Genomic DNA, 12,322 nt, shown 5'->3' with positions numbered 1-12,322 from the left:
GAGATGAAGGGAGAGAGAGAGAGAGAGAGAGAGAGAGAGAGAGAGAGAGAGACGGAGATAGATAGATAGACAGATATAGAGAAATAGCAAAGAATTATTCGTTATGCAACGAATATAGAGATTACAAAATTTTCAAAACCGAAAAACTGATTGTTTTGTTCCTTCTTTTTCTTATTTTTTTCTGATTCTTTTCGGTCGTATACTATTTTTATACATATATTTTGAGAAACAGCAGTATACAGGAATAGCAATAAAAAGTGTAGAAGTATATAGTTTATTAAAGGCTTGAAAATGTTAAAAATGTAAATCAAATTTACATTTTTGCGTTGCGTGCATTTATACACTATTTCAGGCTCATTGTCGTAAACTTTAAATCTACATGAATTATTTGCATATTATCTTCGCGTGATAATATAATTTTTAATTTATATTATATTTATTTATGTACGTATAGATTATTATAATTTACATGTGTGTGTGAATGTATTCAACCTTACATGACATTTTATTTTATTATATTATCTTAGTATGAAACTCCTTATTGGTAGAGCTGGATCTAACAGATGGTGATAGTATTTACATGTGACAATTATCATTAATATTCCGACCTGATAATGTTGCTTTTGTTTTTGAGGTATCCTTTTTTATCTTACGCATCTAGCAATTTGTAAAGTGGGGAGCACACACTCTTGCATAAAGGCATAATGCATAACGCATGAGAAAATTGACCAATCAGAGTCTTTCATTTTCATCGTGGCAATAAAAATGAAGATTTTGATTGGTTAATTATCTTATGTTGTATATTATGCTTTTATGCAAGAGTGTGTGCCTCCCATTTTAGATTGTCAAGCTGTCGCTACGTGTGTAACGTTTCTACGCAATATGACAATATACTACACAAGCCGGAGAAAATTTGCATAATAATTTGGCAATCACAGTATATGTGGTAATGTGAATCATCGAAATTATCGAATAACACGAATTAACACGTTTTTATTTTTCTCTAATTTATTATTTATTATATAATTATGTATTATATATAATCTATTCATTTTCGTAAATTCGTTCGCAGTTATTTATTAGGAAAATTCACCTTGTCTAACATTGAGATTAATCACCAGCGCTAGATACTTTTTTCTTCTTTTCCCGCAACGGAAGATAAACATGGTTATGGAAATCCCTTCGTTGCGGAACTCACGCCGCTAGAATGAGTAATCTGATGTACTGTTTCCTCATTAGCGATTTATAAATTTCCCATTTGGACACATTGTTAATTCTGATAAGAGATATTGTGTGTCATCCACTGGTTTTTATCTTGAATTTTCGAAATTCGTGCGTTATCAAATTAATGTCATGTTTATGTTATTTTAATTAGTAGTAAATTAATTGAATTAAATTAGTTGAATGAAATCAGTTAAAAAAAGGCTTGATTCATAGCAAGTTTAGCATTTCAACCAAGAATATTAAATTAAAACAATCGGTTTGTTTACTACACAGAGTCAAACAACTTCTTCTCCAATAAAGTTTTATAATAGTTCTTCTTGTAAAGAGAATAAACTTTTCTCCTGAGTTTATAATAATGAAATTATCTAATCAAATTTGTTATAAACATATTTTGTTATGAATTATTATCAAGAAAATATTTTTTATTTTAAATTATATAACTATTATTAAAAAAAGAAGAGTAATCTAAGTTTTTTAGTATTAACAATATAATATTAACAATATAATATTAACAGTATAATTAACAGAATATGTTTCTGTGTGTAAAGACTGCATTCCGACATTCGCTGTCAATACTGGAAAGCTATATTTCATGTTATACTATAGATTTTCAGTACTGACAGTGAATATCACAATGAATTTAGCCAGAGATATAGGTTTGTGCTTTTTTTATTACTAAAAGTACTTTCAAAAGTGGCTCACAGCTAATCAGAAGATTGATCAAAAAGCTACTTCAAAGATGCTTTTAACGATAAAAAAGAGTTCCAGAATATAGGTAATTGTTTCTGAATCATCAGTTTTCGTTTAGTCTCTACTCGCAGATACATAACTTTCTTTTCCATGAAGATATCAAAGAAACACAACGGAGAGTTTCAACGTGGACGAAAGTGCAATGTGCTCAGGCACAACTCTCGCAAATTTTCGCTGTCTCATAACACTTATTGTGAACTGAGATTTCTTCTCATACATACAACTGAAGTGAATTGACGTGTCGCTGGTCATAAAATCATCAACGCACGTCACTTATATGCGCGCACGCGCCGTTTCGTGCACGTCACTCGACGAGAGCGACGAGACATGTTGCGTCTCGTGATCGAAATACGCCAGTTAGTGCTCGTGTTAGCGCGAACGTGTGAGAATATCGCGATCTACTCGTTCTCTGGCTATTGCCTACGAACACCGGTTATCCCTTCGTAAAACGTGTCGACGAGGGAAAATCACGCAGCATGAACGGAAAAGAGGAGCATGAGAAGAAAGCGGCAGAAGGTCACGTGACGTGGAAGATAACATCGCATTCATTGGTCAAGTGTTTTCAGCGTAACTGGTGTGCTCTTTGTGCGTACATACTAATGCGGAAAAAAATCAAAGGACGATAAGGGACAAGTATATCGGCCGATTATGACGATCGTAGCTGGTGGTCTAATGTGTTTGTGTTGCGCGCGAATTTCGCCGCCGGAGAACGTAAAAGTCGTTTGCGCGTGCGTATTATTTTTTTGAACTCGGTTTAAGGAATGCGATGACGTGCAAAATGTTTTAAAATAAGTTTAGTCATTATGCGATAATTGTGTGATAAGTCACTTTGTCTTTATTTATTATAATAAGTCTTCTCTCTCTCTTATATCTATTTATCAAACGGTATATACACTCGTGGTCAGAAAGGTTGTTTGATTTTTTTTTGTAAGTTTAGGGACCTATCCTTCGTGTCCAATAGGAGAATTTATTTTTCAATAAAAGAGCTCTCCTATTGGATAAAACGGTTTTGAAACTTACAAAAGAAAAATGAGACAACCTTTCCTATCTTATTGATTTTTAAGTAATATTGAGTATATGAGTTAAGAGGATCTTACATTAGTTATAATACGATTTGTATAATCAGATCAATCACGAATTTATCTTGTTATTTTGTACTTTTCAGTGGCCATAACCTTGGGTGTTTTGGAGTTTGGTGCAATTCCATATAAACAGTTGGGCTTCTTTTGCAATGACCCGAAGATCTCGTTCAAATTCACCGGCGACACCATCTCCATGGCTTTACTGTTAATCAGTGTCTTCACCATACCTTTGATAGTAGTAAGTATTTTCACACGCACTCTTTCCTGACAATTTTCCAATGTTCTCTCCATTACACCGACCTTTGAATCTCTTTCACACATATTTACACGTTATGAAAAAAAAAGTAGAAGCCTCCTGTATCAATATCCTTCGTAAATTCACACAAATATAGTAACATATGGATTTTATTGACCGATTTCAGATATGGATCGTGGAATATACCTGTTATTCCGACGACAATTACGAAAACAATCTGGATTATAACGGTTCCAGATCAAAATATGTTTGGACTTGGTACCGCCAATACGTCGTAGTCTCGATCGTGCTTTGTGTCGTCTGCGAATGTTTAAAAATCTTGATCGGCGAGCCGCGACCACATTTTCTCGACACGTGTAGACCACGTGAAGCAGTTAACTGCACCAATGAGTAAGCGATCCTCTTTGCGTTCCTTTGTCCTGGCTGGGCACCCTACGCGTAATTAGGTCGGCTTTCATTGTAGCGTAGGTGGTACGGTAGATGAACGCGAATGACGTGTTCGTAGGGTCCCAGATGTATTACGTGGACGTGTGGTCTGACGAAGAAAGGAGGAAGTACACGTGACGGATTATAGTAATAATTGCTGACACCAGAAATGGTGTCGATAATGCCGTAGGGTCGGATACGATATAGAAAAGTGCTGGACTTGGTCAGACCACGCGTTACAGTGACATTTAAAATGCAATTTCTCTATAAACGTATAATTGCAAGTTTAAGTAATCAAGTAGCTTCCTAGAATGCACTGTTATTTTCAGCCTAATATTAGGATACGATCATTTCTAAGTTTTGGTCAAAAAGAGGCGAGTTTTTACCACCTATTTGTTGTGTGCATTCAGCCACAGTATATAGCCGCAGTGTACAGTCGGTTGTACAGAAGTTTATAACGCGTTTAACATTTTCCGCGTTACTTAGCATTTTATAAATTAAAGCGGTGACTTCACTGTATAACTCTTTCAAATTTTTTTCTTCGCAGATACTTTCACTCTTATACCTGTACAAATACAGTGAACTCAGCATATTTCGTCATGGACGCCAGTAGGTCTTTCCCGTCCGGTCACGCGGCCACATCCGTCTGCATGAGTATCTTTCTGGTGGTAAGTTGTGCAGAATTATTTATCCTTGGATAAAAATTAGAAACGAAAAGGAAACACGACTTACCCACGAGAAGCGCATCCAATTGCCTCGCGTGGGCAATGCAGAGAGCCACGTTACCAACATTGGATATTGCCTCTTCAGATACCGATAGCCAATATCTGAACGACCGATTGGATAAAAACCGAAAAAAATCCAGACTAACAGTATATCGATTTTCGCGGAGCGCCGCGATAGATAAATAGAGACGTGTGCGCGAGAGAATCGCAAAGTAAATTCGCCGCCGTGAAAGACGAACGCGACTTGCGTTCTAAAGTAAGAAAGGTGAAAGATGTCAAGGAGGCAGAAATGTAGGAGGACCGATTTTACGCGCGTTTTCAAGAGGTCTTACTCGCCGCGACCTCGACTCGACCCCAAGGACTGGATAAGAATTTCGTGAAAATCTGGATCTTTTTCTCTTCTGTCCTGCAGTGGTACCTACAGAATCGCCTGCGTACCCGGATGATGTACTTCAAGCCGTGGCTGCAGTGCCTGATGTGCGTATGGGCTGTGGTGTGTTCCGCGACCAGAGTCAGCGACAACCGGCATCACTGGTGGGACGTTGCTGCCGGCGTCGTTCTGGGCATTATGTTTAGCACATTCCTCGTGGTAATCTGCCAATATTTCCGTGTCAACTCCACCAACGACGTCATCGTGGGCATGAAGAAGGTGGCGAACGAGGCCGACAACAGGCAGATCAACTTCGCTGAGAAGTGACGTCGCGGCGTCGATGCATCGGCGCACCGAAAGAACGCCGCGATCGTTTGGAAAAAATGTATCGGAAAAAATATTGCCGCGAGTGATCTGAGGGACTGACAAGAACCGGAGAAACTTGGGAACCTGGAGAATCCCCGGTGAGTCGCGACATTCGAATTGCTCATTTTGGGGAGGAGCATCTCGTACTATCTGCGAGAATCAGCCGATGGATTCTCACTGTGTGCGATGCTTTTTCTCTACGTTTTTCTAAATGCATTTTTTTTAAACGTGCGTTTACGTTTAGCGTGTTGATAACATGAGAGCGGAACGTTTTAGAATTATCATTCAATATCATTCAATATCTTGTAGTTCCTGTATTACCCCGAGAAATGAGAATTTCGAAGTGACTGCTCCGGCGATCACCGATTTGATTCGAGTCGAATAATCGTGTGCAGAAAACAATACTCGGCTCATGTAAATGATTTTTAATTAACTTTCCTCTATTTTCCGGCCTTGTTGGGAAAATCTCGGTTGTAAAATTTTGTAAATAAAATTTAGTAGGAGGTTCCTGTAGTTTTCAGTCGAATGTTCTGACGAACGTTCTCAGTCACGATGACGAGGATATCGAGCCATGACTTTTCGTCTGATCCCTATTCAATTACACGAACTGAGATCTTTTACCGCGCGGACATCAATGTTTCTTCCGAAATATAATGTATCGATCGTGAAATCGCACGAAACTTACTTTTATATTAATTTACAAAGCGCTCAGCGTAGGATAATGGTACTATTTTACATTCCGTTGAAATGAGAAACGCACATATCCAAGTCTCGGACGCTTCGATCGCGAGGCGTTAAAAATGTAACGGAGATACGTTGAAGTGTAGATGCCACTGTTGACTGACTCGCATAGCTGTGAGGTAGGGATTCCCCGGGGTTTAATAATCGAGTCGCGATTAGCTGGAGAGAATGACGCTTCAATGAGAGAGATGACTTAGTAATCATCCTCCTGGCATTTAATTGCTCATGCGACTTCTCTAATAAACGAGCTCCACTCGTTCTTATCATTCATTTACACTTAGCAGAGAATGCATTATGTAGATGTCCTCGTTTTAGTCTTTCGATGCACTTTGCAACTCGGAACAGAGGTAAGACGTGCGTAGTCTTTTAATCTCTCATGTATAATTGTATGACAAACAGTATAAAAAAATCATAGTCGCGTTACAATCGTTATTTTACCCGATTATATACGATATATTATACAATATACAGAGTGCAATATAGAAAAAAATCATGACTTACAGAGTAGTAGTATTCGTTATACTAAAGAATATTTTGTAGACAATCGAAAAATCAATCCTTTCAGAATTACAAGTGCTTTTCAGTTTTGATCACACAAGTTGTACTTCCATTGTGATCCACTGTTTCTCTCTACTATCAGTGATTGCAGTGTTGCAAGAGACGTTGGTAGCAAGAATCCTCTCCATTATGTCATCTTATTATTCTAATCAGGAAATGGCAAACATGCGTTTTATGTATGGCCTTGCCAATGGAAATACTCTAACTGCACGACGTTTCTATGCAAAATTTTCTATCTAAATCAGAAAATTCTATAATACGAAGATATCAAGCGTGCGTAGAATGGATGGAAGACATATATGGCATTTTTTGTAAAATAATAACAAAGTAATAATATAGCATATTCATTCATCACACGTTTCATCAGTGAAAGCAGACAAATAATTTTCGTTACCAAAGCCAAAAAATATTTATAATTCTGAAAGAGTTGATCTTTCGACCTATGTTTACTAAACATTTTTTACTTAGTATAATTAGTATACTGCCTACCCTGTAAGTTATGAATTCTTCTTTTGAATATTCTATATATATACATATGTATATATTATATATATTATATGTATATATATATACATATATACATTATATGTATAAATATACATATAATATATGTGTCGGTTTGTACATAGTGGATTCTGTAACAATTTCAGCTTTTTTATGTGTAATGTAATGATTGTACTTTTTATGTTATTATAATTTTATGAATTAATACACATGAAAATCAAAACGGTGTACACATTAATTCATGAAGTTTTATAACGATATAAAATTATGATCTTTTTATTCAAATAATCTGAAATTATATATTACATACACAAACATACACATATATATACAGTACCTTCCATAAAGTTTGGAAACGCAAATAAAACTAAGGATATTAAAATGGATATTTTATAATAATTCTGTTTCGCATTTACCTTTAAAAGATTGGCATTTATGTCATTTGATAGAGCGACGTTTCAAGTTTAAGAATTCACTTTCTGTGTATTGCTGTGTAATGAAATTTAATGGAGTCATGAGCAACTAGATTCAAAATGCTCAATTTTACTTTAACCCTTAGTAATACGGAAACACAAAATTGTAGAGAAATTTTTTCATAATGTAAATTGTATAGAAAATTTCAATCTTTTACACGGAAGAAATTAAAATTTTCTTAGATTTTCCTTGCGTTTGTGGCATATCTCAAATTGAGAAAAAAGTTTTGTCTATTTTGTTTTCATAAAGATCACATTACACTAATAATTGACCATTGACGATTGAAGATTAAATTTTGACGAATCAACGAGCTTCAGGCTTGGTTTCCTTTGTTCTAATTGGTTAGTTTCAATCGCCAAACACCAATCGCTAATGTAATTTGGCCTTTATGAAAACGAATGGACAAAATGGAAAATTTTCTTCTCAATTTGAGACATGCCACGAACGCAAGAAAAAATCTGAGAAACTTTTTAATTCCTTTCGTGTAAAACATTATGAAAAAATTTCTCTACAAGTTTATGTTTCCGTATTACTAAGAGTTAAAGTAAAATTGAACATTTTGACTTCGGTTGCTCATGAGTCTGTTAAATTTCATCGCATAGCAATACAGAAAATGGATTCCTAAACATAAAACTTCGCTCTATTAAATAGCATAAATGCCGATCTTCTAAAGGTAAATGCGAAACAGAATTATTATACAATATTCATTTTAATATCCTTATTTTTATTTGTATTTCTAAACTTTTGGAGGGTATTGTACATACACACACGTGTGTGTGTGCGCGCGCGTGTTTGTGTGTCAGCAAATGCAATTTTCCTGTTTAGATAGGAAGATGATCAAATGATGCATCGGAAGATTAAGTCGATCACAGCGAGAACGTAGTTGTCGAGCTCGACTAGGGTGGAATTTGATTTACTCGCGCAAATTTTTAAAGGTCTTGACTATTTCCGCGGATATACATATACTGCAGACCTTCGATTTACATTCCGAAATGCAACTTTCACATATACGTATTCTCCGTTAATAGTTACTATCGATATGAGATTCTTGATATATTTAAGCCGTACAATCTCGCCGTACAATCGCGTGGAAGGTTGTGCGCGGGTGTAAGAACGAAACGACGAGTGCGCGACGAAGGCATTTACGCAATCGACGTCGCGGGAACAAGACGGACGCCTGTACAGTTAGATAGATCAGACAAATGGAATACGCGCGACGGATTACACAAACAGACTTCGGATCATTGAAATCTCGTTTTATTGTCCCCGGTGTCCGTCACGTAGGCGACTGACACACGTCGTAAAGCCCGAATCAGACTAGCGATTGACAATTGGCGATTGACGATTAGTTTTCAACCAATTAAAGCAAAGTAATTGTGCTGTTCTAATTAGTTAAATCGCTAATTGTCAGTCGGCAATCGCTAGTCTGATTCGGGATTAAAGGGGCATAAGAAGGCGAGCTTTTAGATTAGCCGCAAAACTGCACTCTTCTCTTAACGACGAAACGAGGAACATTCACGAAGAGAAGAGTAATAGAGAAAGAGACACATGTGTCAAAGACGCAAATCTCTCTTTCGCGACGAATATTTTCCGATGATATTGAATAACGTGCGTAGGCGCGAAGTATAATAAAGTATTACCTGTCAAAGTTATGGACCATAAATACGAGCAATGTTTATACGACAATGCAACCGCACGGGTATAATGATAAGTTACGCGATATTAAAGCGATTACATCTCGACGAGAGGTGCACTTTAGCGCTGTCGATTGTAGTTTTTACGTACGTGCCTGCCTTCTCTCCCACTCCGTTCAACGTGATACCTCCACGTGGTCACGCAGTGCGAAATTGTATATATTGTAAAAAATGTCATATTTAATGGTTCGTAAAAGGGAGAGGTAAAATAGCAGTGGGTATTATTTAATTATTTAATTAGTCTATACATACGAAGCAGCGACGTGCGATCACGTTTATGGATTTTCTGCTATAATTGTACAGTATCTTTAGTATCGTTAGTGTAGTACCTCATCTGGATAGGACTCAGCCGATCTCGAGGCAACGTCCTCTTTCGTAACGTCGCGAATGGCAATATTATTTGGTGCTTTTCATGTACTCTTATTGCACCTTGCGTAAATCGACCAAATCGCTTGTGACACGATAAAATTCAAATAAAATTAATATTTTACAGTAGCAAAGACAGATAGTATCTGCTTGTGTAAAGACAGATAAATTAATTTTTCAGCTAACGAGCATTATAAGTCATGAGTCGCCACTTTGCGCGTTTATCTCGTGTAAGCTCTCGTCGCGAGAGGTTTTCGTGAAAATCTTGGAATTCTCTCGCAGATCATGAATACGTGTATCTCGTGAGTTCGCAGCCATCCCGCAGCGATCTCATCGCGAGACGACGCTGTTTCGTACGTAAAGAGTACTCCTCTGTCGTCAGTTCGCTCTGTCTGTCTGTCGTAGGGGAATAAAATGCAAAAATTAAAGACAAAATGTTCTCTCCCCCTCGATCGAATTCTCCCCCATTTCGGCCCTCCTACGCTCCTCTTCCTCGCGCAGAACGAATAATCGCGCTCCCTTTGAAATCCCGCGTTTTCTCCCTCGCCCTCGTTTTCCACCCTCGTGTCGTCAAATAAATCTTACAGGACGCGGCCGGCGATCGGTATCCTTCGACGTCGGCGGGAGAACAACCACCGGTCTGGGAAACTACGACTTGAAAGAGCGAGAGATCGTTTTTATTTCTGTGACCCGCTACGGTGCAGGTAAATCTCCAACTGGTAAAAGGTAAAAGTATCAATCCCTGGATAGTCAACTCTGGGCGTTCTTATTGTTTTGGTCTCTAAATACGAATATGTTTAAACATTCTCTCAACATAGAATATATGCATATGATCAATACGTATATTTTCTGCGTTGAAAATTTAAGTATTCGCATATTTAAAAACCAAAACAATGAGAATGTCCAGGCATGTGCCCGGGCACCTTTATCTTAACTGTTTTGTAACAAATGGAAAGTCTCCATCTTGATATGTTAACAAAAACTCAGTATATATATTCCATGTTGAAAGTTTAAGCATTCGTATTCAGAGATTAAAACAATGTTCAGAATTAGATACAAGCCTGCCTTTCTGTTAATTGTTTTGTTAACAAATTAAAATCGACACTTTCGATTTGTTAACGAGAAACCGAGACGTTCTCGAGCAGTACCGTAGTTAAGTTTTGAACCGAACGACAAAACGTCAAAGTCGGCGTGTGACTTTGACGTTTTCAGCGTTAGTCGTTCACGAACCGCGGACTTGGATCGCTGATGGGTTACACTCGTCGTTAGATTCGTCGAAGTAGAGGAAGATTCTATCGGCGGTCTGTGCGCCATTAGTCCCATAATTCGTCGAGGTCTTCTTGCGATTGCGATCGGGCGACTGCGTGATTAGAGCGCGATTCGAATTGTAATAGCGAAAAATCGAAATTCGATGGAATAAGTCCACATTACTATCACGTATTCGTAGCATTCCCGTGTAGTCCGCTACGCGAACTCCATCTAATGGTGACAGCTAAAATCGATATTATAAAAAATATGAACTCTGATAACGGCATCCTTTAATTCTCGCCTCAACGTTAGATCATAATGCACTCACATATGATAAAGTAGACCGTAAAAAACTCGCCACGATATTTCAATCAGCGTTGCGTTTCGAAGCCTCGCGAATTTAAACGAATTTAGAAATGGAAATCTCTTTAAGATGTAATATTCTTTCAATTCGCTATTCATCGGTATTTTTTACGTGGAGCGTGGCAAATTGCTCGTGTTACATTTTGAAAGTGTACAGGTTAAAATTCGTCATCGGGCGCCCCCCCCTCCCGAAACTCGTACTCAGCAAGAACATCGCGAAAAACCTGTGGCGTTTTCTATAAAACGTTCCGCGCGCGCCAAGATACACCATAAACGCGCCCCCTCCTCTCGTCAGCCTCTTTTTTTACCTTCCTCTCTCCCTCTTTCTCTCTCTCCCCATTTCGTTTTTTTTTTATTTTTCGTTCGCACGCGAACGGACGGACGGATGCGCGGGCGAAACAACGAGCGATTTAATTTGGTGGCCACGCGTATGTAACGCGACGGGCCGAAGCATTTTTTCGTCGAGGCCGAGTTTTCCACTCTCTTTCTCTCTCTCTCTCTCTCTCTCTCTCTCTCTCTCTCTTTCACTCTTTTCCTCCCATCCCCTTTTTTCCCGTCCACCCTCTCGCGCTCACGACCTCCTTCCTCTCTTCTCTCCTCTCGCTCTCGCCCTCCTTTTTTTGCTCCCCGACGAAACAATTGGTTAGGGGGTACGCGGCAGGGTGAGAGTGGGGTGGGTGCTCGAGGCGGACGCGTGTGGCGGTGCAGGAAGAGGAGGAGGTGGAGGAGAAAGAGGAGGTGACGGAGGAGGTGGAAGTGATGGGGGTGGCGGGAAGGAGAGAGAGAGAGAAAGAGAGAGAGAGAGATTGGCGCGGTACAGAGAGCGCGCGCGGAGGCTGCTGGATGAGAGAGATGAAGTGGCAGATTAACGTCAACCGACGTAGGCCATTCATAACTGGGCTCCACGGCCGCGGCCGGTGTGTATGGCAGCGCGAGCGAACGGAGCCGCGCGAGCGAGCCGCACGCGGCTACATGCACACACGCTACGTACGATGCGAACGTGTGTGTGTATATATGTGTATACGTACGTACGAGGGCGCGGGCACACGACGATTTATAGAATTGGAAAAACGATATCGGAAAAATAGTAAACTTTATTGATGAATCCCTTCCCGACCTCTAAGCGATATCACAACGAGCGCGAGTCGACCGCATTCCCGCGGTGCTACAGGTGG

At 38.9% G+C, this 12,322-nt stretch overlaps 1 protein-coding gene across 10 annotated transcripts in view; it reads left to right on the top strand.

Moving 5' to 3' along the window:
* LOC116853910 (phospholipid phosphatase 2-like) overlaps positions 1 to 9,665 on the top strand; it is a 25,149-nt gene extending 15,484 nt beyond the window's left edge. For 9 of the 10 annotated variants that reach the window (XM_032835245.1, XM_032835243.1, XM_032835250.1 and 6 more), the window contains exons 3-6: positions 3,140 to 3,294; positions 3,479 to 3,702; positions 4,286 to 4,406; positions 4,876 to 9,665. In XM_032835245.1, the coding sequence (XP_032691136.1) occupies positions 3,140 to 3,294; positions 3,479 to 3,702; positions 4,286 to 4,406; positions 4,876 to 5,160 (785 nt within the window). In that variant the 3' untranslated portion in view covers positions 5,161 to 9,665. Of the gene's footprint in view, positions 1 to 1,815; positions 2,560 to 3,139; positions 3,295 to 3,478; positions 3,703 to 4,285; positions 4,407 to 4,875 lie in introns of those variants that run through there. The other variant, XM_032835246.1, reaches the window with a different exon arrangement.
* Positions 9,666 to 12,322: the final 2,657 nt, after the last annotated feature.

Source organism: Odontomachus brunneus, unplaced genomic scaffold (genome assembly GCF_010583005.1).
Source record: "Odontomachus brunneus isolate Ranch 3 - 2012 unplaced genomic scaffold, Obru_v1 Obru_scaffold_007, whole genome shotgun sequence".
Classification (NCBI taxonomy): domain Eukaryota; kingdom Metazoa; phylum Arthropoda; class Insecta; order Hymenoptera; family Formicidae; genus Odontomachus; species Odontomachus brunneus.
Note: the sequence above shows the minus strand (reverse complement) of the source record. Positions and strands in the feature narration are given on the sequence as shown.